Source organism: Cucumis melo, chromosome 12, assembly GCF_025177605.1.
Source record: "Cucumis melo cultivar AY chromosome 12, USDA_Cmelo_AY_1.0, whole genome shotgun sequence".
NCBI classification, from domain to species: Eukaryota; Viridiplantae; Streptophyta; class Magnoliopsida; order Cucurbitales; family Cucurbitaceae; genus Cucumis; species Cucumis melo.
In genome coordinates this window covers 26,736,684-26,764,319 of record NC_066868.1, presented here as the reverse complement: position 1 = coordinate 26,764,319, position 27,636 = coordinate 26,736,684, and the positions used below count along the sequence as shown (strand labels likewise).

At 29.5% G+C, this 27,636-nt stretch overlaps 2 protein-coding genes across 4 annotated transcripts; one reads left to right on the top strand and one right to left on the bottom strand.

The window, feature by feature from the left end:
• Nucleotides 1–34: 34 nt before the first annotated feature.
• LOC103482615 (CDT1-like protein a, chloroplastic) lies at nucleotides 35–3,823 on the bottom strand. 2 transcript variants are annotated; one of them, XM_008438874.2, is made up of 7 exons: nucleotides 3,708–3,823; nucleotides 3,125–3,346; nucleotides 2,733–2,852; nucleotides 2,395–2,620; nucleotides 1,146–1,914; nucleotides 976–1,066; nucleotides 35–306 (listed from the first exon to the last, which is right to left on the bottom strand). In XM_008438874.2, the coding sequence occupies exons 2-7, from the start codon at nucleotides 3,316–3,318 to the stop codon at nucleotides 252–254; spliced, it is 1,455 nt and encodes a 484-aa protein (XP_008437096.2). In that variant the 5' UTR covers nucleotides 3,319–3,346; nucleotides 3,708–3,823; the 3' UTR covers nucleotides 35–251. The 2 variants fall into 2 exon arrangements, with proteins under 2 accessions (XP_008437096.2, XP_008437112.2); XM_008438890.2 differs by lacking the exon at nucleotides 3,125–3,346 and having other exon boundaries at nucleotides 3,708–3,817.
• Nucleotides 3,824–18,860: 15,037 nt separating this feature from the next.
• LOC103482636 (uncharacterized) lies at nucleotides 18,861–26,564 on the top strand. Of its 2 annotated transcripts, none has more exons than XM_008438902.3 (13): nucleotides 18,861–19,161; nucleotides 19,814–19,926; nucleotides 20,521–20,792; nucleotides 20,880–20,954; nucleotides 21,036–21,094; nucleotides 21,208–21,343; nucleotides 21,931–22,027; nucleotides 22,272–22,338; nucleotides 22,703–22,801; nucleotides 24,262–24,351; nucleotides 24,750–24,904; nucleotides 25,953–26,054; nucleotides 26,141–26,564. In XM_008438902.3, the coding sequence occupies exons 3-13, from the start codon at nucleotides 20,540–20,542 to the stop codon at nucleotides 26,295–26,297; spliced, it is 1,290 nt and encodes a 429-aa protein (XP_008437124.1). In that variant the 5' UTR covers nucleotides 18,861–19,161; nucleotides 19,814–19,926; nucleotides 20,521–20,539; the 3' UTR covers nucleotides 26,298–26,564. The 2 variants fall into 2 exon arrangements, with proteins under 2 accessions (XP_008437124.1, XP_008437132.1); XM_008438910.3 differs by having other exon boundaries at nucleotides 18,861–19,166.
• The last annotated feature ends 1,072 nt before the right edge of the window (nucleotides 26,565–27,636 follow it).

Genomic DNA, 27,636 nt, shown 5'->3' with positions numbered 1-27,636 from the left:
ACTATACAATACTAAACCAATAGGTCCAAAACAATGAAAAATAGAGATCAAGCAACTCTCATTTGATTAGCTCCTATGAAAACCTGTTCAAAAAAATTGCCATGGAAAGAATTTTCAATGGTTTCATAAATACTCTTGTAGAGACCAGATTACAACTTTTTTCCAAACCATGACCAAAATTACAATTTGACCGTAAAGATATAACGAACTCAAAACTATGTGTTATGTGGAGGCCCCATTTTGGCAACTTCTCAAATGCGAGCTGTTTTCGCCACAACCGATTCTAAGTCTTCCTTCGTGTTGATGCTGCAGCAAATGACACTGTTGTTAACATGTATACGAATGCATTCAAGGGATCACATCTAGTTATATTTCCTTTGAGAGTGTTAATCACTAAAGCTAATATTTCATAGTCGATGAACGAAAAAAATTATAAATGCACAACTTTCCCGCATATTTAAAACTTGATTAACTTTCCCACATATTTAAAACTTGATTTGTGTAAAAACTAGAGAGAAATGTGATACTCATTACATAGATGGCAGTGTGTTAATACTATTTATGGTGAGATACTTCGAGAACGATAATATGATGATAAATTGTAAATTTGGTCCCTTATATAGAAAGTTAAAATTTAGTCCTTATAATTTATAGAAAAAGAAATTAATCTCTAGAGTTTGATAAAATCTTCATAAATTGTCTTTTTTAGAGTAGGAACAACCATTTAAGAAGATTATATTAAACTATAGGGACTGTGAAGTTCTATCGGACTATAGGGATTAGGGACTAAATTTTAACTTTGTCTAAATCACAAGCACCAAATTTACAATTTAAGCATAATATTATTTAAGTGATCGTGAACTGATTTTATATAAAAAGATAGCTATGGTTCACTAACAAATGATCTAAATTGATTCACCTATCAGCGATAATTTTTTAAAAAAGAGACCTATAGAAGATATTTAAATGACTCACCTAAAAGTAACATCCCCGCTAATTGTCAATTTCTTGGAGATCCAATTCGGAACCAACTTCTCGAGCTGCTCGATTCTCTCTTCCACTTCTCCTGCAAGCAAACAAGTATTACGTCAAACAAAAATTCATATCAAACTAGCATTAATTACTTTAAAAAAAACCATACATACTTCTCTCAGTAATATCAAGACAATTCATTATAATCTTGTGCACGAGCTCCTCCTTGGTAATTGAAGAGCAATTCACAGACTTGAAAATGTTGTAGACAACACAAACAAGTTCAGGCAAGCAAGAAGATGATTCTTGACTAATTACTTCTTTACTAGTATAATTCTTCTTTTCGAAATGCTCATCGAGAAAGTTCTTCTTTCCAGGGATTTGCAAATCATCCACACCTAGACTTGACTTGCCATTATCACCTTCCATGCCAGAAAAGTTGAGAAACCTTTTTGCAGGTTTACATACACTTCCAACACTTGCAGGTTTCCTCGTTTTCACCTCCGAACTTGGCAGCATTGATCTCTTTGGTGTCAACTGTACCGGTGTTTGTGTCATAATGCTGCTAGAAGCAGAAGACAGGACAGACTTAACAAGAGGACTTTCAGAAGAATTAGCCGCAGCAACTTGAGGAGAGAGTGTCGGAATATCTTCAAGCAACTTATCATTGGTATCCTCTTCTTTCAAGCTGCTACAAGCTGGAATGGATGGTGAAAAAACAATAGAAGATGCAACCGGTTCCGATATCTCTACACTAGAAATGGATTTCTTAGAGAAATGTCTCTTCAAGGATGAATGTGGACAAAGTTCTTCTAAAGTCAAATCGGAATCTATGGATGTTGGTCGAGATCTTTCAGGAGAATTATCAGACAATTGGTCAAGAGAGAATATTTTTCTTCGGTTGAAAGGCTTTGGTAGTGCCCCCTCTGGAACTTCATTTTTCTAGTTGCCAAACAAGAAGAATATAATTAAAATATGAGCACAAAATGAACTAACAAATCATGAAAGGATTTGGTTTAGGCCCCGAGGTCAAATAAGAAAACAAGCATGATTTAAGAAAATAGAAAACTAAAAAGCAAAATATGGAGCCCATCCCTGCTAGAGGTTTTGCCTACCCCAAAGCCAACTCTAAGAGACAAAGGCTTGACCTAGCAATCAAAATTGCAACTCCAAAGCATGAACCCTTTTATTTATCAAAATTTCATAAAAAGTTCAATGGTTCGATCCTTTTGAGTTTCAGTTGATCCATGTTTGAGAACAGTATACTTATCATAAACATTCGTGCTATTTTCAGTGCAACGAGTGGGGCTATGGACATTTGGAGATAGAGTTCATGCCAATAAATATGCTCGTTTTCGTATAACTTTTTGTGGTTTCTTTTGAATTAGCATACAATTAGTTTCTAATAACGTAGGAAAGTACCTCTGTATGGACTGCAAAGTATTTTAATACCCTTGAAGCAAAAACTTTGTGTAATGCCAAAAAATCAGAATGCTCAGAGTGACCTTTTACAACATCTAATTGAAGACTGATTATCATTTCCGGTTTCATGCACGATGTCTTCTTGTCATGAATCATCACTTTATCAATATTCACAGCTTCTGGAATGATATATACTATTTGTGCTAGATGTTTGTCCAAAAACATTCTGAAACAGAAAAAGAACAAAGAACACAAATTTTAGTTATCGAGCTTCTATAATATTCATCCGAACCAAAACTAAAAACATACAAGTTCAACAGAATTACGAAACAATATACCTTTTTGTCATAACCGACACCTGACGGGATACATTGTGAAAGGTAGACATCTTCTTTCTCATTTTAAGCAGCCTCATCGAGGAAGTCAAGCAAGTAAAGAACTCTACAATTGTCTGGCATCTGCATATAATCCAATTGAGTTCAAGTTAAATCAAATGTACTGTGACAAAATGTTGTTAAAATTCTTATTTTCTTCCATAAATATTCAAGATAATTTCATTTTACATTATTTTTAAATCCACAAACTTGTCGTTAAAAAAAAACATTTCAGTAACCAGTAAATTTTTAAGTAAATTATCTAACAAAAAGCTAACATAAACGTTATGAAATGCTTGTGAACAAAGCTTAGCAACCAACATAAAACTTATACCCTAAACGTTTTAGACACTCACTTTTCTTGAAGTTTGATCTCTTCTTCTTTCAATTTTCCTTTCAAATACTCATCAGCTTTCTCTGGTGTCATACATGCGATGTTACTTTCTGAATTCTGATTACCATGAATCCCTTCAATTTGTTTGTCCATAGACGGATTAGTTTCAATGGCTGAAACATTTAGGCCACCATCATCAAATGTTTTTTCACCCATTTTAGAACGCAACTCAACAAGTGTCTAACTGAAAAAGAATTAATAGAACTTTAATCTCAAATTACAGACCATGGAACATCACAAGGATTAGAAAAAAAGAACAATGGCTTCAAAGAGCATTTTGATCATTTCCTCATTAATGTGGCCTATGTCAAAATCTCCCAGAAATCAAGAAATGCTAGTAAATCAATAGATTAATTTTCTTTTCAAGAAACCCCCTAATTACCATGGCATACAAGGGAAAATCTCTGAGAAATCAACGGTTGATGGTCAAAGAAAGTGAATGAACACAATAAATTACCAACAATATTTAACCCTTTAATAAAATACTCTAGAAGATCTACAAAAAAAAAAAACGCCAGATTAATGGTAAAAAGAAGAATCATTACAGAGAAGCAATCGAAGGGAGGAAATTGGAAGAACAGGAAAGACTTGATTACTAGCAAGTGAGCTGCTGAGGAAAGGGGGCGGCTGCCAGTAGTGAATTAGAGGGAAATTTTGCCTTTGATTCGAGTACTCCTTCTTTCCGGTAAATATACTTTGTCTTTATTTTTCCGACCGTTGGAGGCCCAGAAGATGGACCTTCTTGAAAAAGTGAGGTATATGGGTCAGGCCCAAAGTTATAGCCCAAAATGGGGATTCATAAATTTTAGGGCTTTTTACCCATGAGGCCCTAACAAGAGTCCTCCTATATTTCATCAATGTTCAAATTTGACAATATCTAGCTTTCTTATAAATTTTTTTTGTGTAATTTTAAAAAAATTAAAGGAATTTATAATTATATTAATTAGACTTTTTTATATATGTATAATGCAAAATCATTTGTAAATATGATAAAATTTAGATATAATTTTCAAAGCTTATCAGTGATAGATCATATCAATAATAGAATTCTATTAATGATAAATTTTATGGATGTTAGAAGTATGTTTGTAATAAATTTTTGTAATATTTGTAATTCAGACCGTAAGCAATCAAAATGTTGAAAGGTTAAGTGTGCATTTGGTATAAAATTGAGTATTGTAAATTCTCAACTCACTTTTGTTGGGTTTTATTTCTAGAAGACAAAAAGGTTTTTTTTTTTTTCAAAAGTTGGAAAAAGAAAACTTGGGTAATAAAAATAATTGTGAAGTGCTTTTCAAAGGGAAAGGGGAATGGTTGCATATTGCAGCACTTCCAAAATCAATTATTTTGGAACTTTCACTAAAATGGCAAGCACTCAAAGAAGAGAAATGAAAAAAAGAGGAAAAGAGGTGAATATATGAGGTAAGGTAAAATGTGAATTTAGTTAAGCTTTTCTTCAAAGTAAGGGTGAGTGCAGCAGCCACTAACACAAAGTCTAATGCAACCCGCGTGATTATTATTAGCATTACAATTTTCCACGTCCAAATACTTTTGTTGGTGATGTTTTTCACACATATATACTAATTATAAGACAAGTGTTATTAAAAGAAGAGTATGGTTGGATTGACACATCATGTAACGACTTTTTAACACATATATTGTTTAAATTATATACCTTTTGTATTTATTGGATGTAATTTTGAATAATTATTTCAAATGATAAAATGTTTATAAATATAGTAAAACATCACCATTTATCCTGATTTATTATATTTATACAAACCAAGATATGTATCACATTAACTTTGGAACGTTTGATTGCTTATTATCCGAATTACATTTATTACAAAAATCTATTGCAAATATCTTGTTATGTTTTGTAACTATTTTGTAAATTTTTCTATACTCTGTAAACTTTTGTGTCATTATGTTCGTAAGTTGTCTTTTAAAAAATGCATATTTTCGAATATAGTGAAATGAAAAGTATTTTTAAAATATAGCAAATTTGATGGCTACGATATTACCATGTTAAGGATTATAAAATTTTGTTATATATTGTAATTACTTTTAGTTTTTGACTATTTACAATCATTTTCAAAAAAATACGATATATTATCTGAGTTCATATACGTTTGATTTTTTTTTTTAATTTAATTTTCTACTTGTGTGTAGGTTTTATATTCTCACTAAATCTTAAATTTAATTATTATAAATTATTTTTCAAAAAAAGTCTTTTTTTAAAAAAATAATCTATTTTTTAAAAATAAATGAAAAAAAATAGAGTATAATACAGACTATTAATAAAAAATATGCTAATTTGAGCAGTACACGACTTTGCTAGAGTCGTAGACCCCACACTTTCTTAAAATATTTAATATATATATTTAATATTTAATATATATATATATATATATATAATAATCAAAATTTCAAATTCCAATTTCTAAAAATATATTTTTATTAAATATTTTTCCAAGTTCAAATTTTAAATTTTAAAAAATACATTTTCTTATTAAATATATTTCTAAATTTGAAATTCGAATCTCCAATTTTTTAAAAAATATATATTAACAAAATATGTTATAAACACGCATATGTACATAGATATTTTGTAAAGAATAGCTATGTAAGAAGAGTTAGTTTTGTTACAAAAAAATAAAATAAAATAAAAGAATAGCAATGATGTCAAAACAATTTTTTATGAAAACTAAACCGATCATCTTGATAGAATCAACCGAAACTTAACAGATCAAAACACATGGTATCCATCTGAACTAAATTAATTTGTGACCTCTTTAATCATACAAAATCAATTGAATGTTTGGTTTTACATTTTCAAACACTTGTTATCAAAAGAATTGTATATTTATACTTTTAAACATGTGTTATAAAAAATTAATTATTATAAATTAATATTTTTTTAAAAAATGGCTATTAAAGTTGATTAAGTAATTCTAATAGTTTTTAAATATGTGAGAATATATATATAAAATGAAAATTTCTTATTAGCTAGGATTTAGGTTTGAGGTAATTTGAATCTAAAATCTCGTGTCATATAGATCATGTTAGCTATGCGAGTATATTTTTACATGCTAGATAGACTTGTTTTAATGGACAATAAATCAATAATAAAAACTAATTTAAGATTTACTAAAATTAGGGTAGAAAGTACACTAACAAAAATCATACATCTCTTTTTATATATAGAAAACATATCTATTTTGAAAAGTACTGACATAGAAAATTTTATTATAGATTAGATTGGATTACAATCAAGTTTGTTTGTTGAAATTATACAGTGAAACTAAAGTATATATTATCTGTATTTATTTTTTATTTATATATTATAATTTTGTTAATAGAAATTTGTATCTCAAAGTTTAATTTAAAGATATTAAGGAGTTGTTTATGAACAAATATATATATATATATATATATATATATATATATATAAAAGTTGAAAATGACAGTATCATCAACATTTTTTTAAAAAAATTGTTTATTTTTTTGATGATTTAGGAAATCAAATGGTTTATAAATATGAATCTATACGTTGAATTAAATATATTAAGATATACATAAAATAATAAAAATGTATATTGGGATGGATTCGATTATTTCAATAAAATAAACTACAAAACTACTCGAAAAGAAAAAATTTCCACCTTCCACGTAAATATATAGTTTTTCTATTTACCAATTGTTTTAAAATGGTACCGACAAGAAAAAAAAATTTCAGTTTTTAAACGGCACATTCAAACCCAAAAGTTTCTATGAATTTTCTCGTGAAATCTTTTCTATTGTCATGAATCATTTATTTTATTAATATAAACGATACATGTGTGTTTGTTAAAATAGAGAAAAAAGGTATGGAAAAGAAAAAGAAAAAAGACAAAAAGTTTAGTTATCAAATTTATGTACATTTATTTTGCTCATTATCAAATTTATATCTATATCGACCATTAATTCAATTTTGATTTATTTAAATGTTCATATGTTTAAAACGTTTATTTTAATATCAATATTTTATATTTGTTAGAGTAACTAAATTATGTTTATTTAGTATCGATATATACATATTTAAAAAGTTAATAACGACAACAACAAACCCGTTTTTTTGTTTATGTTTATTTAATCAGTCAAGGATCAAGATATGCATTGAATCAATATATAATTAAATGTTTTAGCTAATATTGTTAACTCTAGATGATATGTAAATAGTATTTTAGGAGAAATCGTTAAATATAGTACTAACAATTTTTTACTTTTGTGAATAGCCCAATTTAATCTCACAACTTATTCTTGTGTATCTAATCGTGCAATTTTCCTCTCATTTAATCATTAATCTATGAGAAAAGTACCCCACAAGAAATTTCTTCGTTATAATTTGTGAAACTAACATGTTTGATTTTAGTAATACATGTCATCGACTCCATGTGTATTTACAATATACAATCTTCGACACAAGTAAGATGGATGCTCATCTCAACACATTATATAAAAGTTAAAGTTGGTAAGAAATTTAATTGATATTGACCTAAACAAAAAGTTATATTACATTTACATATTGCATGTTCATCCTAACATTCTCGTATGCAAGCTCTATTTACGCCAATGAAGATGATTGTTGAAAGGACATTGATTATACGATCAAGCACTCACCAAACTTTCATCACCTCTTTTTAAGATTTAAGTCGTTCCTCTTCTCTATTTATAGCAATGTAAATTTATTCTCTCATGCATGTTTTATGTCATGCTTACGAGTCTAAACTCGTAACTAGTTTAAATTCAAACTTATACATGTGTAACGATAACATTAAATTCTTAAAACTCGTGTCATAGCAACAATCATGCCTTAAATGGCCATACAGAAAAATATCTCATTTAAGCATATATACACAAGAACAAAGCAAAAATATTAGATTTTGCGCTGTGGGGATCCATGATACACAAGGCACAAACAGTTGATGACGTGGACAAATCCATAAAAGCAAATAGTGAGAGGCCCACACATGATTGGTGCAACGTGTCATGACCTCCTTTCATTCTACCCGTTTCCGTCCAACAGCAAAACTACATATCGGCCAACCCTCACACGTGTCACGAAACAAATGGGTAAAACCCAATCTCTTTCGATTGGTCGGATATCGTCACGCGGTGGCTGATTTAAATTACGCAACCGTTGCCGAAAACAGTAAATTCACTTGCCGAACCCGCCACGTGTCCAACCTTGCACGTCACTTTCCATAAATATCGTAAATTTAAAATTGTCTTTATGAATTTAAATTGATTAATATAATTCATCTTTTATTTAAAGATCCATCGTATCGTATCACCGCCCACGAAGTTCAGCATTTCAACGCCTTCGAATGAGGAGGTGGTTCGATTCGTCGTTTGCATTGCCACCACGTGTCGTAAGATGACGTCATGATTAGACGACTCCACGTGGAAGGACGATAGGGCCTTGGACGGTGCCGTTTTGGTCTACCTTTCGCTTTCGGAGGTCCGACGACGTTGACGGCGGAGGGACAAAGGAAAGTGCTTTGGCATTTTCTGATTTTTTTTATGTTCTATCAATTTGGGTATTACGTGAAAATTTCATGACTATGAGTTCAACATAGAACATTTGAAAAAGAAAATAGATGCCAACTCTAATTGTTACATGGTTTTTTAAAAAATTAAAATTAAAAGACACCTCTTCAATTGTCTATTTTGAACATAAACGATCATTTTACTTTATATCTATCTACTTTAAAAAAAAGCTTCTTTTATCAAACGAAAATTATATTTAAGTTTTAATTAAGTATGTTTCTCATTTCTAGGAAAATGAAAACGGTTAAACAATACTTATTTTCTGATCAATTAAAAGTCGTTCACAAATATATATCAAACCACATAGAACAACTTTAGTAGTTCGTTAATTAAATTAGTTCCTCTTTTTTCGCGTAGTATATAAATACATATCATTTCATTCTATCTTGACTTGACTACTTGACTTTGACTTGTGTGTGCTTTATATTGAAAAAAAATTGAGAGGCATTTATTTACAACCATGATTTATAGATATCAAATTTTTGTTCTCTTCTTGATATCACACCATGGTAAAAGTTTGACTTAGATTATATTTCTTTATGTAGAATTGCTGTTTCAAATTTGTGTCCTTTGCCAAAGTGTGATCTGAATGTTAAGGATATGTTAACTAAATCGAGATGTTCTAATACATCCGTTGATCCCTCGATTTTTAGTATTTTATATCAAGAAAAAAAAAATGTCTCCTTCTAACTAATCATTTGACTGAATAAAACAAAAATTTAGTTATCACTTCTAACCCTTCAATAAGATATATTCTTTTTAATTTCAAATTTGAGTTTGCTGAAGTTGATATTGATTCATTTAAATATGGAAGTGTTTAACTATTTAAAATAAATCATACTCGAATACACTTCACTCTAATGATACATATAACAAATATATATATATATATATATATAGTTTTTTATAAGTTAATTACTTTTTCTTTTTTATAATGTTTTCCAATTTCAGTATATCAAAATCTAGTCTAAGTATATTAAATTATTACTTTTGATTTACAATTCAACCTGAGAATAACTTTTACTCTTCTTATCATATTTGTGACCATTTAATGCGATAATTATCTAATATCACCTTTTATGATTACAATTTAATGCAATAATAACTTCCGTTCTTATTGTCAATAACATCACCGGACAATGAATTATAAATTCTTTTTTGGAAGAGCAATAAATTATCACATTTTAGACAATAAAATGGTAAAAGTTTGATTCAAGATTATATTGCTATATCTAGTAGTATATGTATTATCTCTTCCTAGAAGTCAAAACTATACACTTATATTCTAGTTGATATTGTTGGATAAGGCTTATCCAATTTTTCAACCAAGCTTGAATTCAACCATGTCTGTATCCATCCAAACGAAGCCTGTAGCTTTATGGAAATATTCTTTGAGTTTGACTAACTCCAAAATTAGTTTAAATTTAAACTTCATTTATCATGATTATTATTTGGTAATCCAATGTTTAAATTTCATTTATCATGATTACAAATTTGACAATTCAATGATAAATCATGACCATTAATCAATATATAGCATGATGCAGTGCCTAGCTATAGAATCTTTTTGATATAAGGTTGCTACCACAACGACAATTCACAGTTGAGGGATCAAATCATCACAGTTTTGGATAGTAATAAACCAAAACTTAATCACGATAGGGTTCCGTTTAATAATTATTTTATTTCTTTTTGTTTAAAAAGATAGTTAAAATTCATAAACATGAATCGACAACCAACAACTAAAAATGGAAAAATTAAAACAAAATCCTGTGAAATGGAAGTGTCCAAGAATGTAAGAGAGATCTCATATTAGAAGTAAAACAAACAAAATGGAGGAGAAATTTAGAAAGAAAGTTTAAGAACTTTTTAGACTTCCTTGAGAGAGTTTGTGAGAATTCTGAAATAGATTTTAGTTTGAAAATGACATTGGAGCGATAAGGTGAGCTTAAAGTTGTTAAGATAGTAAATAAGTTAGTGAAGAGAAATTTTAGAAAAGCCAAAATAGATCAAAATGACGTCAATCTACCATCACATCCATTAACTTATACAAGGGTGAATATAATAAGTTCCAAACCTCCTACTCAATTCAGTGGGTAGAAAAAATAAATCCAACAACATCATAATAAAACAAAAATGTCGATGTCCGATGTATTTGTCGAGGTAGGTACGAATATGGTAGGTCAAAAAATCGAAATCGATCGAATCGAAGTCGATCAATTGAAGAAAGGGATAAATAGTCAGTCAATTTCGATTTTGCTGTAAAAACAGACTAAATGCTGGTCATTTTGGATCAAAAGGACGAAACCTGACTAACCAAACTCTTTTTTATATAAATATGTGTAAGTAATTTGTGTGTGCAGAAAGTAAATTTACAATCAATTTTATTGATTTTTATTTATTTACTTTTTAAAAAATTTCAATATGAATTTAAAAAAATCTGTCACGTATTATTTATTTACTACCAAAATTTAATGAAAATGATTTTATTTTGATAGTATTTTATAACTTAATTCATATGTTTTTATTAACTATCTAGAAAAAGTGAGAAACAAAAGAAAAAGAGAAAATAGAAAATTGACCAAAACCAACGGACTTTTCGATGGTCAGTTTTGTTGAGAATGGATGCGGTATCAATTTGACCAATTTTATGTCGACTTATGATCGGTTGGAGTGAATTTAACTGAAAAATCGACTCCAACTGATCGTTGATCACTCCTACGCCGAGATATGCCCGGTCGAGGGTTAATAATCTTGGTGAGAAACAAAAGAAAAAGAGAAAACAGAAAATTGACCAAAACCAACTGACTTCGATGGTCAGTTTTGTTGGGAATGGATGCGGTATCGATTTGACCAATTTTATGTCGACTTATGATCGGTTGGAATCGATTTAACTATCGACTCCAATTAATCGTTGATCACTCCTACACTGAGGTATGTCCGGTCGAGGGTTAATAATCTTTGTTTGGATTAGTACTCCAGTTTTATTTCACTCTGCCTTTGTAAATTGTTTTCTCAAAGTTAGAAACTAAATTGTAGCAAACATTCACAAGGGAGAAAAAAAAAAAGGAAATGAAAGAAAGGGGTTGCATTCCGGCGAGGAAACTCATTTAATGCGATCGGCATTTTGATTTCGTCGGCGAGTCCCAGAGCGGCATGCTACGCTTTTCCGACGGTAGCGACAGCTAATCGTGCCGATTTTTGTGAGGTTGAACGCCGTGAAGAATTTTCTAATATCCTACTTTGTCGTGACCAATTTAAATTTTAACTGCTACGTGCATTATTTCTCTCGATCAATATCCTCCCTTATAAATGTAACCTGTCGTTTTGTGAAGCTTCAATTATTTGTTTGATCTGCTATTATTAATATTAATATAAAGAAGAAGAAGAGAGAAAAAAAAAAAAAAAGAATATATTTTTTGTTTGATGTTGTACTCTCTTTTTGCAATATTCCAAATTCCATCTACTATTTTAACAATATGAACTTATTCCTTTCAATAAATTAAATGCTCACGTACGTCCACTCCTTTGTTTATTTATGTGTTTTTGCACTACATTTCCCAATGTCGAATAATAATCATAATAATAAATAAATAAATAAACACATTTTTGCGTAAAATGATTTCTCTTTGTTTTTTAGTTAATGCATTAACAAATTCGTGTACAAGACTTTCTTTTTATATATATATAAATGTACAAATTTATGTAAGTTACAGAACAATGTTAAAATCAAATACGTCATATTAAATTTTCGTCATCATTTGGATTTTCTATCGTTGAAAAAAAAAATTATGTGATATATGTAAATTAATAGACTTGTAATAGCTGAAGTCTAAATTATAGCTTCAAGTTTTAATCGGTACAATTTTAAACGTCACTATTTTTTTGAATTGCATATAGGTCAATGAAGTCAATTTATACACGGTTATAATATCTTTTAACAAACATATACATGAATAATAATCACCATGAAACTTAGTACGAACAAATTATACTATAGAGTTTAATACACCTCGATATCAACAAATTTTCTAACACCAAAATTACAAGGGAGACAAAACAGGAATTAGTACTAATTAGTTAAACCCAAACACTATTAAAATATTGAGGTCACTCCCAAGGAATATAAAATCAATTCCAAACCAAGTTAAGTTAGAATGAATAATACTAATTTATACATTACCTCCATTAAGATTTAATTCAAAATTCATCATATTAATTCTCTTAAAATTAAAATTGAATTACATGTATTGTTTGTTCATCCTTTTCTGGTGGCTCTTACAAAGTAAACGATGATAAAAAGAAAACGAAAAAACAACTATATTTCACCCAACCGAACTCTATTATCATTCTATTTATTTGTTAAATAAATGTTATTTTGGTTATGCGTTACATTTAACATATTTAAGTAGTCTATTTGTATTTGGACGTAAATTTTATATTCGACATCATTATTGTCGAAGAAAATTATTCCACCCTTCAAATTATCATTGTTATTAACAAAAGTTTAGTTAAGTGTTTTTATTAATTAAGGAAGTAGGTAGAAATTAAAGAAATCAATTGTCCGGATAAGGAAGAGAAAGGACTATGGTGACGAATGGTAAAGCAATATCATATTATCTTTGTATCGTACGTGAAAATTGCATTTTAAAAATGAATACAATATTTAAACAATTAGAGAACTTAGAAATTAGAATAATGAATTAAATTATAAAACGGAGAAACTAAATATCGGTGGGGTTATTTTAATTATTTTTATTTTAACGCTATTCTTTTGTTGTCTTCCAATGTGGCCAATGGTTTTGGAACATTCTTTGGTGGTGGGGGAAGATGCAAAGGCTTTGTTTTTTCTTTTTCTTTTTTCTCTGTTCCCACAAATATTAAATAATTGACAAAATGCATTAAACTTTAAGGCTACTGAATCAAATTTCTAGAACATTCTGGTTGTATCAATTCTCCTCTTGTCCTTCACTTAATTTGTTGAGTCCACTCCACGTTATTATATTTTTTGATTTGGATATACCATATGTTGGAATTTATGCGTTATATACCGTAAACATGAGATTTCATCCAAAATTAATCGATAATGGAAAAAGATCCATAAATATCGTATAACTAAAGATTGATTATAAGATCTCTTTATATTTTTAATATATTTCTTTAAAAAGAAGGCATGTCTCCCCTTCGATTCTTTGTCATAATTTTGGATTGAATATTTAGTTTGAGATTTTATAGATTTTGATGTTATATTAGAAAGAAATAATGAGTCATCTTATAATCAATTAATAAGGAAGATAATGTTTATTTGAAAAATATTTTTCAAACTTTTAATATGATGTGAGATTTTCAACTATTCTTAAACCGTACAATTGTGATGTTATGTAATGTATGAATGCATATGATCTCAAATAGTTTACAATGAGAACGTGGGAGAGAAGTTTAACTCTCGAGATTAGAAAAGAAACTATATAATTTATATATAGTTAATATAAGATATCGATTGATTAGTGATTGTCGATGACTCGCTATAACGTTGCCATTTTATATATTTGGGCCCATTATGATTTGTTTGTTTGTTTAATAAATGAAGTAGTTGATTTAAATTCTAACCTTTTTTTTTTCTTTAAATCAATATATCATATAATTTATTCTATGGCACTATACTCTATTTTTTATCAAGCTTGAGTTAACGTTTAAGAAATTATCAACCATTAAAGTTTTGTTTGATAACCATATGTGTTGTTTTTGTTTCTATTTTGTTTTTAAATTTTTATTTATTAAAAATAAAAAACAGTTTTATGCTTTTGAAAGGCAAAATAAACTTTTTGAAAACTTTTTTTTTTATTTTCAATTTTCTTTGTGATTTTTTTTTTAAAAGTTACTTTTTTTGTTTACATCTAATTACCAAAACGCACTTGTTTTTAAAAAATTAATTAAATTTCAAAAATAAAAAATAGTAATTAAACAGATTCTAAATTTTTATAATAGCCTCAACCTAAAATTGTCAAGTGTCTAACTTAGAACTTCCAAAATATAGTATGGATAAAATTTAATAAAAGAAATGTTGCTTTCTCTTTTTGTAGTACAGAAAGACGTGAGGTTGACCCATATATACAAAGAATAATGAGATATTGCAATATTAAAAGCTTGTATAGTACTAATTCATTTGTTTTCTTTTTTTTTATATATATATTTTTTTAAATGTGTTTAGTAACTAGTTTTAATTGATTTTTAAAATTATGAAGAAAAATCAAAAATGGAAAAGAAATTAAAAAAGTATATTTTTTAAAACAGAAAACAAAATCAATTACCAAACATATATTTTCTTTGTTTTCAATAATATCTACATCTAGACCATGAATTTTGAATGTTTGATTTCAAAGGAAAAAAAAAACCATAACTTTTATTGGGTCATTGTTATAAATTTCATTTTTCTACATTTGTTCACATAAGATAATTAACTAATTTCTTTTAAAATATTAATGAATCTAAAACAAAATCTGCAATATAGATATTAATTATTTCATGTATATCAATTGTTCTAATTATTCATCGATTTATCTCCACTCCTTTCATCTTGCGTAAATATATTATTGATAAAGAAAAATAATTATAATAAGACAAACAACAAAGGAAAACGAAAAATAAATAGGTAAATGGGTTTAGTGGGATAAGCACCAAGTAATATATATAGCATGTGGTTTTTATGTTGCATTTCAGTGTGCTAGCAGCCCCTAGCACTTAATTAACCCACGAAGTTATATTTAATAGCTTTTTTGCATTTTAAGAATTGTAACGAAGAATTAAAGGTATTAGAGTCGTGGTTGATTGAAATGTATATCATTCGTGAATGATTGGTGTATTATACATCCAAGTTTCTTTTTAGTGAAAAAGTTGTATTGATCATATAGTAAGGCGTTCTCACGCATTTAGGAGTAATCTAAACATACGAAATGATTGAAGTGTGTTTCAAACAAGATTCGATAAAAAAGAGTGACGATGCAATTACGAGAAGAATTCTTAAATTTGAAAAAAACCTAAACATTTTTTTTTAAATATAAAAACTTTATTATTTTCGATCTAGAATTTAAATTCTACTTACGAAAAAAAGATGAAAAGACAATATTCCATTCTCTGTTGTGTTAAGAATCTTACATTAAAATCTCAAAGAGACCTTATTTTGCAAAAGTCTTCATATTATTTATTAGAGAGATTAATGTTGTAAACGACAAAATCACTTAATTTCAAATTTTATTGTTAACCTATATTGATATCTACCATTATTGATAGAATACAATATGTTTTATAAAAATAACTCACTTTACTGTATAATATGATATTATCAATAATAGTGAATTGTAAGACTATAAGATTTGTGCAAAACTTTAATTTAAATTAATTTTGGTGTATTTAAATTGACAGATCATTGTTAATCGAACATTAATTCTCGTATATTCCAAAATTTGAAGTCTTCGATATAAATATATTTAATTAATCCCAATGTCCAAATAATATATTATTATTGAAAAAACAACAACTTTAAATGTTTAATTAAAATGACAGATAATTTATGAATTATAAAATACCATAGTTTTGGAAGATAAGATATAAAATTAATATAGTAACGCCGCGATGGCTTTTCCAAGAAGGTGAGAGCTAATTATATATTTATATGTCTTAAATATTGCAATTATGGGACGTAAGATTCATTTAACCCTAAAATATCCAACTAACCAAATAAATAATTAATTTAGGAGTGACAATATTGTTATTGCTCAAATATTTTTATAATAAAATCTTATGCTATGTTTATTATCAAATCCTAGACTGTAATATTAATTGGAAGATTTCATAAGAATGACACTTCTGTTTTTTTGTTTACAACTTTTATTTTAAATTCAAATACTTTCACTTTCAGTTCAATATTTATTAATTTGTTGTTATTGTAAATGATTTAATTATGTCATTAAAAATGTAATCTAATTAAACATAGATTACTTAGGAAAAAAAAACAATATTCAAATTAGATTTTATTAGGTATAGAAGATGTAAATTTGAATATTCAAATTCAAGAGAAGTAGTAGATGCATTTAGTCATTGGATTGTATTTATTGATGGTGCATGAAAGTATATTTATATCTAAACTTATATAGCCTTAGAAAATGGAATAATTAAAGACATTAATTGTTAAATTAAATTCATTTGGAACCATCTTCTTTCGCCAAATCACTACCACTCCTTTCATGTACTTTTGTCGTTATTTATTAGTTGACTCATTTGTGAGGCCAAACTTTTTCACCGTAACGAATGATCGAATCAAAATAGGAAGTAAATAGTTGACAGTTGAAGCATAGAAATAGTAACTTTCAAACACTTGAGACTTCAAAGGTTATTTGAACACTCAAAAGTTATAATGAATTTAGAAATTCAAACCCGTTCACATTTTTTTATGACTTATGTACTTATTTAATGTTATATGTTTTCATTTATTATAATAGTTGAAATGACATAAAATTAAACGTTGTAGTTTACACATTTTGCAGGAAAATATCAATATTAAGAAGTTTGTGTTTATTCAACTCTTTTAGTATTATTTTTTCAAATATTACTTTAGATTTGAAAAAATCAATTCATTGAATTAGTCTTGATCAAGCTAATTCTAAAACGAGTTGTTTTAGAATCCAAGAGTAACCGTCATAGATTCTAGGTTTGGTCCAAGTCAACATTTTTGTTTTTTTTGATGAGTTTTTGCGAGGATCCTAAGAGAACCTTTAGTTTTGTATCTAATACGTCTCCCACTTATTTTAATGAAGATTTGTTTTTAATCATTTTTTTAATTATAATATATGAAATGAATTTACTCATTTTGAAGTGAAACACAAAATTAAAAAATAAGTAACGTTGATATGGTGGGGCCATTTATGAGTCCAAAAAGTTATTGGGGCGCACACCCACATAGGTGTTGTGTATACAAACATGTGGGTGCAATCAGCAATTAGACCAAAATACTAACTTCTAGAGTCTGCTTGTGATGGATGAGCAAAAAGCATGTAATCTTTTTGAATTTCAAAGTTGATTCAAATGCAACATAACATAAACTTTCTATTTTAATATTCAATTTTTATTGTTTATCCCAATATAATATTTTGACACAAGTCAACCCTTTTCTTTTCTTTTTGGGAAAACAACCCTTCAATTCCCCTTAATCATGTGGAATTTAAAAGCTAATTATTGATGTAATTTGGTAGTAAAAAAGTCAGATAGATTTTAATTTCTAAAGATGCAATTAATTACTCAATTAACTATAACTGTCATTTAGAAATGATTGAGAGTAACTTTACGAGGGCTACGCATAATTTTAATGTTTCAAAATAATTTATTATTCAATCTTACTTTTTAAACATCTTTTTCGATTTAAAATTAATTTTGAATCATTAATTTCTAAATTTGGCTCTCAAACATGTCACTAAACTAATTGACATATGGTTAAGATATGATTTTGAAATTCTTAAAATTATTTTTATATCTTAATCATTAGTTTTATTTGCAGAAGATCATATAGAAAAGTATGAAATCAATTACTAAACTAATTTTTAATTACTGAAGGCTTATTTATTCGGGATTTAAAAATGATTTTATAAATAATAAAAATAATTTTAATAATTTCAAATCAAAGACTCTTATAACCATGGTAAGAAATAAATATTATTACGTAAAATTAACCCTATTAATCCTCACGAACTTTGCAGAGAAAAGCATTTTTTTCTCTTTTTTTTTTTTTTTTAATTTTATAAAATCTAAATGTTAGTTAAATTATAGGATGAGATATTTTAAACATAGTAAAATAAATCAAAATATTTATTAGCAAAATTTAAGATGGTAAGACAGTTTAGTTCTTGAGACATGTATGCTGTCTAACCATTTTATCTACATATATATGAGGTTGATTCTTATCTCAATACTAATCGAGCAGCAAACTCTAATGTAAATTCGAATTCTTTTTTAGAAAACTAAGAAATGAAAATTTGTAAGAGGGGAGGAGAAAATGAAAGTGTGAGGGGGAGAGTTGAGCGCCATAAAAAAGCTATTATTATTTAAGACATAGAAGCTGCCTTGTACTCTGTAGTTGAACAACAACAAACAACAATTGAAGGAAGGTGTAATTTTAGAACCCGAAATACAGCAGAACAAAAAGAAGCAAAAGCAACCTTTCTTTCCTCTCTTTCTTTTCTCTCTCTTTCTCTCTCTCTGTCCTTGATTGCCCTTTGCGAACAGTAATTGCTTGAGGTTGAAACTTTTGGAGGTGTGTTCCACTGAAAAATGGCTGTCTACTTAGGGTTTTTCTTTCTCTGTTTTGAAGATTGGCTTCTTCTCAATTGACAATTGCTGGAGCTTCAGTGTTTGATGGTAAGGTTGATTTCCTTGTGGATGATTATTTTCATTTTTGCTGTTTTTTGAAGGTCTCAAAACTGTGTGGAATAATGTTGAAATCTTCAATTCTGGATGTTTTTGTTGAATTCGAAACTTCATAGCTTCTCATTTTGATGTATTCTTTATATGTTTTTCTTTGGCGGAGCTATTGCTGTTTTCTTCTTCTTCTTCTTCTTCTTTTCGAATTTTGTTTGCTGTTGCATTTCCTTGTTTTGGTGAATTTGTTCGTATCTGAACTTATCCATTCTCAGTTATATCGGCAATTTTCTGGTGTTTCTTCTTTTAACGTTCTCTGTTTCTGTTTTCGTTTGTTCTACTTTCATCTCCTGTATTTCTGGTTCTTCTTTTCATCTTCAATTCTCACTTACGGCATCGTTTCTCATCAATACAAGAAACGTTTCATTAGCGAAAACGAATGAAGATTATACGTTTTAGCTTAACTTTGCTTTTCTTCGACTGTTGCTTGAGTTTGCCTGATATTCCTTTTCTCGCAATCCTTATTTTTGAAAGATTTTGCTCCTCCTCTTAGAAGCATCTTTGATTTTCTTACTTTCTCTACAGGTTTCCGAAATTTGTGCTACTATATTTCGTGATTTTCACATTTCGCTTTTAAACTATGTATTTGCAGAATCGGTGCAAGGAGAGGAATAAGTTCTTTTTGAGTAAATCAATGCGCCTTTGCTAGCTCGTCGTCTTCTTTATATTCCTATTGTTGTTGCAAGAAAAACAACGACAAAAAATGTAGGTATCAGAAAAAAGTTGCGTAAGGCAACTGTTGTGTCTCATTCCTTTCATGTGACTCTTGCATTTCTTTTGATCTAAGCTCTTAAATATTATCGTCTTTTTGCATCCGTTGAACTGATTTTGATTAGAATCCGCCAGAAGTTTGACTCGTTAATAAGCCATCTGATTAGTGACCGATTGAGCACGGATTTTGCATTTCAACAATTTCTTGCAATTAATAAGTTGATTTTTAGTCAAAAAGTTGTGAGAAATGAGGACGAAGAACTTTTTTTAGTATTAGGAAGGAAAGGACTCGCACTAAAATTTGTGGACAATTTTAAGAGTGACTCGTGAATAACCTACTACTTCTGCTTTGTTGGTTGGCATTTATTTTATTAATTTATACATCTGCCTTTTCTGTTGCCATCTGGCAACTGCTCTTGTGAAATTTATGTTATTTGCTTCAGCGATTTTTCATCACCAGCTCATTTGTCAGTTCTTTTGATCTACAATTGGACTAATTTGATGAATTGGTACTTATGCCATGCCATATGAATATATAAAATGCCTGAAAGTCCAGAGTAATTGAAAACCGCTGATATTGTGTGGCAGAAAATTCATATCTGGGGATATGGGATGCCTTGTTTCAAAGCCGGCAGATAATGGTGGAAACAGGCGGAGGCCAGGAAACATTGGGGAAGTTTGTGTTTACGTTCCTGGTCTGCGCATTCCTAAACCAGTAGATTTCTCATTGACACTTGGCGATCATCTATCTAAGAATATAGTTGAACGTCTATCAGCTCTGAGAACTCGCATTGTTGTAATGGCTGGCCAAGAAGGTCCAACTATTACTAGAACGCGAAGAAAAACTGCTACCCAACATGGTTAGTAATGAAAATAATTTATTCTCTTTTAAACTGTGTTTTTATCTTCTTTCCTTTTGATACACCAGATGGTACTGTTATCTTTAGGTGGTTCAACATTAGCTGATCTTCAGCAGGCTCTGGAAGATTATTTACCTGTCCTTTTGGGATTAGTAAAAGATGGTAAGCCAGATTTTAGTGATTACGAGTGGTTTATATTTCATAAGATAATACCTAAGAATATTGCTTGTGTGCTCTACCTAGGGAACCAGCTTCAACACAAAGTACAGTTTGCGTGGATTAATCAGGAGGATGATTTGGAGGTTCTCATGATACCAGAATTACTTGCGGACATTTGTTGGATTCTTTTAAAATAATGTCATCGTTGAAATTTATTCAGTTTGTTAGTGACTCCTAAAACTTAAATATTTTGCAGGAAACTGCCATGTCCAATGCTTGGTATGAGGTGCTGTCAGTTTTGCACCTAATGGCAATGCTATCTTTATCACAGGCCAACTTATTACTTCTTCCTAGAACCTCTGCCGATGGTTATCAACCGAAAATATCAGAAGGTATTTTTTCCTGCACAATGTTGTATTGCAATCCTTTAGGCATATAGTTCATATAGTTCTCTTTTCTTTCTTTTCCCTTTTCTTTTAATTCTTTGTAACCTTTAATGCATAATACACATATATCAAATGGGCTATAACCCAGTTTCATTTGTCTCTTCTCAAGCCCTATAATTATTGCATAGAATATGGAAGAATGAATTTATCAGGATGTTTGTGTTAGTTAATCGGTAACATGCTATTTTGCAGACAAGGCATACTTCTAATTGATGCACGACCATATGGCATGTTAGTTGCATTCATTTTCTTTACTTTCTCACGTACAAGCACTAGTTGCTAGAAACCTCAAGCTAAAAAGTTAGCTCTGTATCTCTCGTGATGCCATAATGTGGTCCAATCTGCTTTCTAAATGTGAATATATGTATGGTCACCATTATCGAAATATCGGACATATTTTTCTGTGTATTAGGACATGGAGTTTCTATTTAAGGCAGGCCCGCAATTTTCAAGATGACAGGCTTTCTTCCTACTTCATTTAACCTCAACCGTTATATCCTTATTACTAAACAATGGTTTCTGTTCTTCTGCAGAGAGTAGGCGAGCTTCAATTGACATTTTTGTAAAAGCTGCAGGATATTTGGATTGTGCTGTTAGACATGTTCTTCCTCAGTTGCCTGTCGAATTTAGGTATGCAGATTAGTAGTGATCTTGACATCGTTAACATCCTTACTATTGTTCATTTGATTCAAGCATGTCTTACTGAGCATATCAAACAAGAATTAGTTGGTCAAGGATCCGCTGAACCTGAAAAGAAACTTGAAAAAGAACTCCATCTTCAAAATATTTTGTTTCTTTCAAACCATATGACCTCTTGACCTCGAGTTCCTTGAATGTTTGCATGTCCTATTATTCTTACAATCCACTACTGTAGGAGAAATCTGCCGGTGGACCTTGCTGAAGGAGTTCTTCGAGCACTTTGCCTGCAAGCACTTGGGCAGGTACTATGTTTCATATTGCCTTTATGATAGGCTGCTACATTGATTAGATTCATTTTTCCTTTGTTTTTTAGGCATACTCTGAGATGTTGAACGTCTTATCAAATATATCCATTGTCCACGTAGAGAACTGTACCTTGATCAGTTTTGTTTCTATATTTACCGAACAATTTAAATTTAGTGTTCAAGGGTCTAGCTGGATGGTGCAACTGTGCTCCCTTCATCTATGTATTTCATTCACATATAAACTACGTGTTTCCAACTACTTCAACCTTTTCATCTACTCATTGCATTCTACAAAAACTACGGGTTTCCTATTACTTCAACCTTTTCATTTGCTCATTACCTTCTATAAACTGGGACATAGGGAGTCGATATCCAACTGGGAATGGCTATTGATAGCACCAAAGCAACTCTTGCTGTAAAGCGAAGGCTTGCATGTGAGATGGTAAAATACTGGCAGCAGGTAAGTTTGTATTTTTTAATTTATCACAATATTTGATTACAAATTAGCATGCACTAACTATTGACCTTGGATATCTAATGACTGTGTGAAGTGCCATTGATTTGTGTTACGCGTTTAGAGTTATAACGATTTTAAATATGACTATAAACATGTGCATCACGTCTTATTATCTACTTGTAACAAATGCATTACATTTACAAGTGTGTAACATTTCTTGTTCTGATATAGCATCAAGTAATTTCTAATTGCTACAGCATACAATTTTAGGTTAGGACGTTTATGCAAATTATCTGTGTTTGCATGCACTGTTCTATACAAGTAAATACTCTAAAAAATTGTTTGGAAGGACTGGAAAATTATGCTAATTTTACTTGGAGAATTAAAAAGTGCATAGTAGGAAATGTACGTGTTTTTTTTTTTTTTTCCGCTAATTAATAATAATAGTTAATGAATTTATTAGGTGCCACTGCCATTTGGTCATAATTGTCTATTTTCCATCAAAACAACTTTGTTTTGAGGGATGTGCCTTCTTAGTTATGCTTGTGCATTGGTGCATCCTGGTACTGCATCCCAGGTGAACTAGTAGACGATAGTAATCAATAAAACTGAAATAAACACTAAACTCTAACTTGAAAGGCCAAAAATGCAATTTTCCCTAAAATTAATAAAAAATAATTGATCAAAATATAAATAAATAAAATTCAATCGTTATAGTTCATTTGGTTAATTAATGTCAACTGATAAAATTATAACAAAAAAAATTTCAAGTTTCTCATATCCAAGTATTCAATTCTGGGCTTCTTAATACCAATAGTTGACATTCCTTATTTTCGGATATCTTTATATCCAGGTATTCCTTTTCTCAAGCATCTTATTTCAATGAAAACTTTGAAACAAACAAACCTTTAGGAACTTCACATATGGCACGTCCAGGTATGTTTGGAATTTGGTCGCCTACCAAGGAAAATTGCCTGTGACTTCCACTGATTTGGACTGTTATTTTCTCCCATATAACTAAACGATTAGCCCCGTCATGCTTTAATAACCCAACGTGAACACTGGGTGTTCTACTGGAACAAAACGGAGAAAATGCACAGGAAGAAGACCAATTTTTCTCTTGCAGTAGAGTCTTGCTGAAACATCCATTAACCAAATGGACTTCATGGACCTTTGATGATTGTGCGGACATGGATGAATATCCATTAATGCAATGGCTCTTGCTTATGAGTTTCAAGTATAGTTTTACGTCATGTAGAACTTATTCCACGAATTCACTTGGAAGCTATCATATTCTAATTGCTTGCACAACTAGGCTGGCGTTCTTGATTAGTATGTTCATATATTGACCAAAATTCTTTTCCGCAAATACTCATTCTGATTTGGCTTTGATGAATTGAAATGATGTCCACTATCTATTTGTTCAAATAGCCAGGTCATAATATTCTCTCATTGCTTTGCAGGCCCAAGATAACATCATGAACCTTCCATTATCAAATGGTTGGGGAGAGAAGCACCGGCTCTTCGTTAAATGGAAATACATTGAAGCAAAGGTATGATATTTTGATTGATAGCCTTTATATCCTGTCTATGTTTTGATTAAGTAACAACATCAATAACATTTCTAGCTAAATAAATGACATCCTAAATGATACTAAGATATAAAAACCCATAACAAAGTATACCTCGAGTTAGCAAAACGATGAAAATCCTTGCTTAATCTTTACCCATCCTTTCAGCTGATTAAGTAAACTGGTGCATTCGATCAGTTGTTTGTCTTAAATATTGCATATTTTGTTCTTAGTTATCTCGATCTCCAAGTACTTAAAACTTCACTCTTACCTCCATAAGTATAACTAATGTTCGATTAGCTTGTAGTTGGTAATGTCATAAGGTGGCAAAGAGAGCTATGTAGAACTAAGTTTGATTGGTTTTGTGAAATTATAAACAGGCTGCAGCATACTATTATCATGGTTTGATACTTGACGAGGGAAACACAGAGAAGTCACATGGGATGGCTGTAGCTGCCTTGCAAGCTGCCGATGAATATTTTAAAGAAAGTAAAAAGGCATGCGAGGCATTTAACTCTTCACCTCCATTATCAAGGTACTTCTTTTCTCTTTTCACTCCTATTTTCTCTTTCCAAATATAACAACATACTACAAAAGAATTGGCAAGTTTATCAAACTTTAGATCCAGATTTTAAAGTTATATCAAGCTATAATAGGAGTTTATTAGCTATAAAATCTATCATTAATAGAAGTTTATTGATGGGACATTTTAAAAATAGCAAAATAAATTAAAATATTTACAAGTTATAGCAAAATTTTAGATTTTATCAATAATAAAAACGGATATTTATATCACTGTCTATTAATGCCACTGGTAGAAGTATATCAGCGTTCAGAATATGCAATTTTGTTATGTTATAAATATTTTGTCAAATTTGCTATTTTTGACTATTCCCTTTTATTATTAATAGTTTTTATTATTTTATTATATTTGCATTTTCTTTAAATGTTTTGTTATACATTTAGTTTCTATCCTTTAGAGTGCTATTCATTGCAATTACCCTGAAAAGGATTTTAAGCAAACGTTGTATACTTAAAAAGGTCCAAGTAAAATGCATTTACACTTTGCCTTATTTTTGTATTCATACATCAAACCTCCTTTTTTTTTTCAAAACTCTACATAAAAATTCTGTTTTTAGGTTCCTATTAAAAATTTAATTTTCTCAAATTTGAGTCTATTTAGTCTTCGAGAACTTTCAAATTTACAAATAAATTTTAGTTCTTAAACCCTTGAATTTCTTGAGAAGAAAAAAATTATTTCACTCCTAGACAAAATGTTTGGCATAGAATTCACATTCATAAGAACTCGATCAATTAATTTACAAAAATTTGTTAATTTGACATAAACCTATTAGACATTATGTAAGAATCCAGGTTTAAGAATCGATAGTTTAAACACCAAAATAGTTTGTTTTCACATTAATTTAGTTTTGTATCAAAACTCAAAAATAGATATGATATATCCGTCGCTTTGCTTAAAAGCTAGCTAAACAAATCATTTCTTAAATATGTAGCATTAGCGCCTTAAATAATTTACTTGCAAAATTGAAAATGTTACCAACTATTGCAATTTTTCATTGCAGAAATCCGCCGCTCTTTGGAACCATGAAGTATCTCTCAGAAAAAATTCCAAAAGATGCTTCAAGCAAAGTGCGGATAAACCGTGACTTGTACTCTTTCGAAAAGTACGTTTTTGTCTTCCTTTTTCCCCTTTTGTTTTACTTCTTTCATAAAAAGAAAGAATAGCGTTTTAAATGAACAAAATTTTCAGAATCGTGGAGACTGCACCGACATTGCCCGATTTTGCTCTAGCATTGAAGCCAGACGAATTCCAACTTCCGGCAGTGGATCCTTCATGGAACGAGGAGAATATAATAAACAGAGGTCAAGTTGTTGCCTCTAAACAATTGAAAAGTGATCAAAGATAAAAGATAAAATCTGTGCACATAATTACATCGATACATGACTGAAGCGGCACTAAAAACGAATGTGTAAATGGCGAGGGAAAGCTTCAATCATAGTGTGTATTTTCATAGGTTTTCGCTTTTTTTTTTTTTTTTTTTTTTTCTTTCCTTTTGCTTTATTAATAAATTCATGTTTTCGTTCTTCTTGAGGTTTGTATTTTGTGCAAGAAGTGTTCTCAAGTTCCTCTGAATATATTTATTTTCTGCCTTGGAAGCAGGCGTTTAACTCTATTTGTTTCTTCGTGTAGAGTTTAGTTGCGCTGGTTACTAATTTCACCCAAAAAAAGGGGGAAAAGAAATACTAGTATTATTGTTGTTTTATCCTGTACCAATGGAATTTTATTTAGCACAAACTTTAAGACTTGGTAGTCCTATGACAAATTACAAAGACCACCTATATCAAATATGATAGCAATTGCAATTTTACCTTTAAAACATTTCTATATTTCGAAGTCTTAAAAAAGTAGTTCTAGAAAATTAAATTATCAAACTTATATAATTCGTATTTTATGTAAGTTTGATGGTCCAATTTTAAAATTTAAAATTTAAAAGTATTAAGGGTATTGTTACCACGAAAACCATCCTTTAGGGTGGTAGTTGCAATTTGCCCCAAGTGGTAAAATACACTTTTTCTTTTAGAAATAAAGAAAATAAAATATATTTAATAATATTTTCTATGGAAAGGCAAATTTATTAAAAAGGAGTTATATAGAGAAGTTTTATCGAAAAACAAATTAAGAACACAATATAATATAGGAAAGACAAATTAAGAAAGGAAAAGAAAGTTAGAAAAAAGTTTTCGCTAGAAACGAAGATAAGTTAAAACGGAGAGAGAGGAAGAACATTAATTTAGAAAGAAATATATTTTGAGGAAAACAGAAATGCGTCCGGAACAACCAAAGAAAAAAGTAATATTTTCAGTAAATATTTAAACTTATCCTCTAAAGGAAAACCCTCGCGTAGATTTTTATAAAATACTTTTCAAAATATTAAATAGCAAATAGTAAATATAATTAGGAAATTTTCAAATATATCATTCATAAAATTGAAAATTTTGTAAATATTTTTAGAAGTTTTGGCATTTATAATAGATTTTCAATATACTATTGAAAATTGAAACCTCATTCAAACAAGCATGTTTTCCAAAAATTGAAAAATCAAAAGCGTAAAAGGTACCAGTAATCATATCATAATCACCTTTTATTTGCACAAATGCTTGCAGTTCCGACGTCATCCGAACTGCCCCAACACAAAACAAGTGAAGTGAATGAACCGTGGAACGTTTGCAAGGATCTGACTGAAA

What these genes read in the sequence shown, in the direction of transcription:
- LOC103482636 (XM_008438902.3), top strand. Translation starts at nt 20,540, where the DNA reads ATGGGATGCCTTGTTTCAAAGCCGGCAGATAATGGTGGAAACAGGCGG. An exon ending in AAAAACTGCTACCCAACATG is followed by an intron (nt 20,793 to 20,879) that starts GTTAGTAATGAA and finishes TGTTATCTTTAG; the next exon opens with GTGGTTCAACATTAGCTGAT. An exon ending in TCTTCACCTCCATTATCAAG is followed by an intron (nt 24,905 to 25,952) that starts GTACTTCTTTTC and finishes TTTTCATTGCAG; the next exon opens with AAATCCGCCGCTCTTTGGAA.
- LOC103482615 (XM_008438874.2), bottom strand. Translation starts at nt 3,318, where the DNA reads ATGGGTGAAAAAACATTTGATGATGGTGGCCTAAATGTTTCAGCCATT. An exon ending in GTGTCGGTTATGACAAAAAG is followed by an intron (nt 2,621 to 2,732) that starts GTATATTGTTTC and finishes TTTCTGTTTCAG; the next exon opens with AATGTTTTTGGACAAACATC. An exon ending in ACTTTGCAGTCCATACAGAG is followed by an intron (nt 1,915 to 2,394) that starts GTACTTTCCTAC and finishes TTTGGCAACTAG; the next exon opens with AAAAATGAAGTTCCAGAGGG.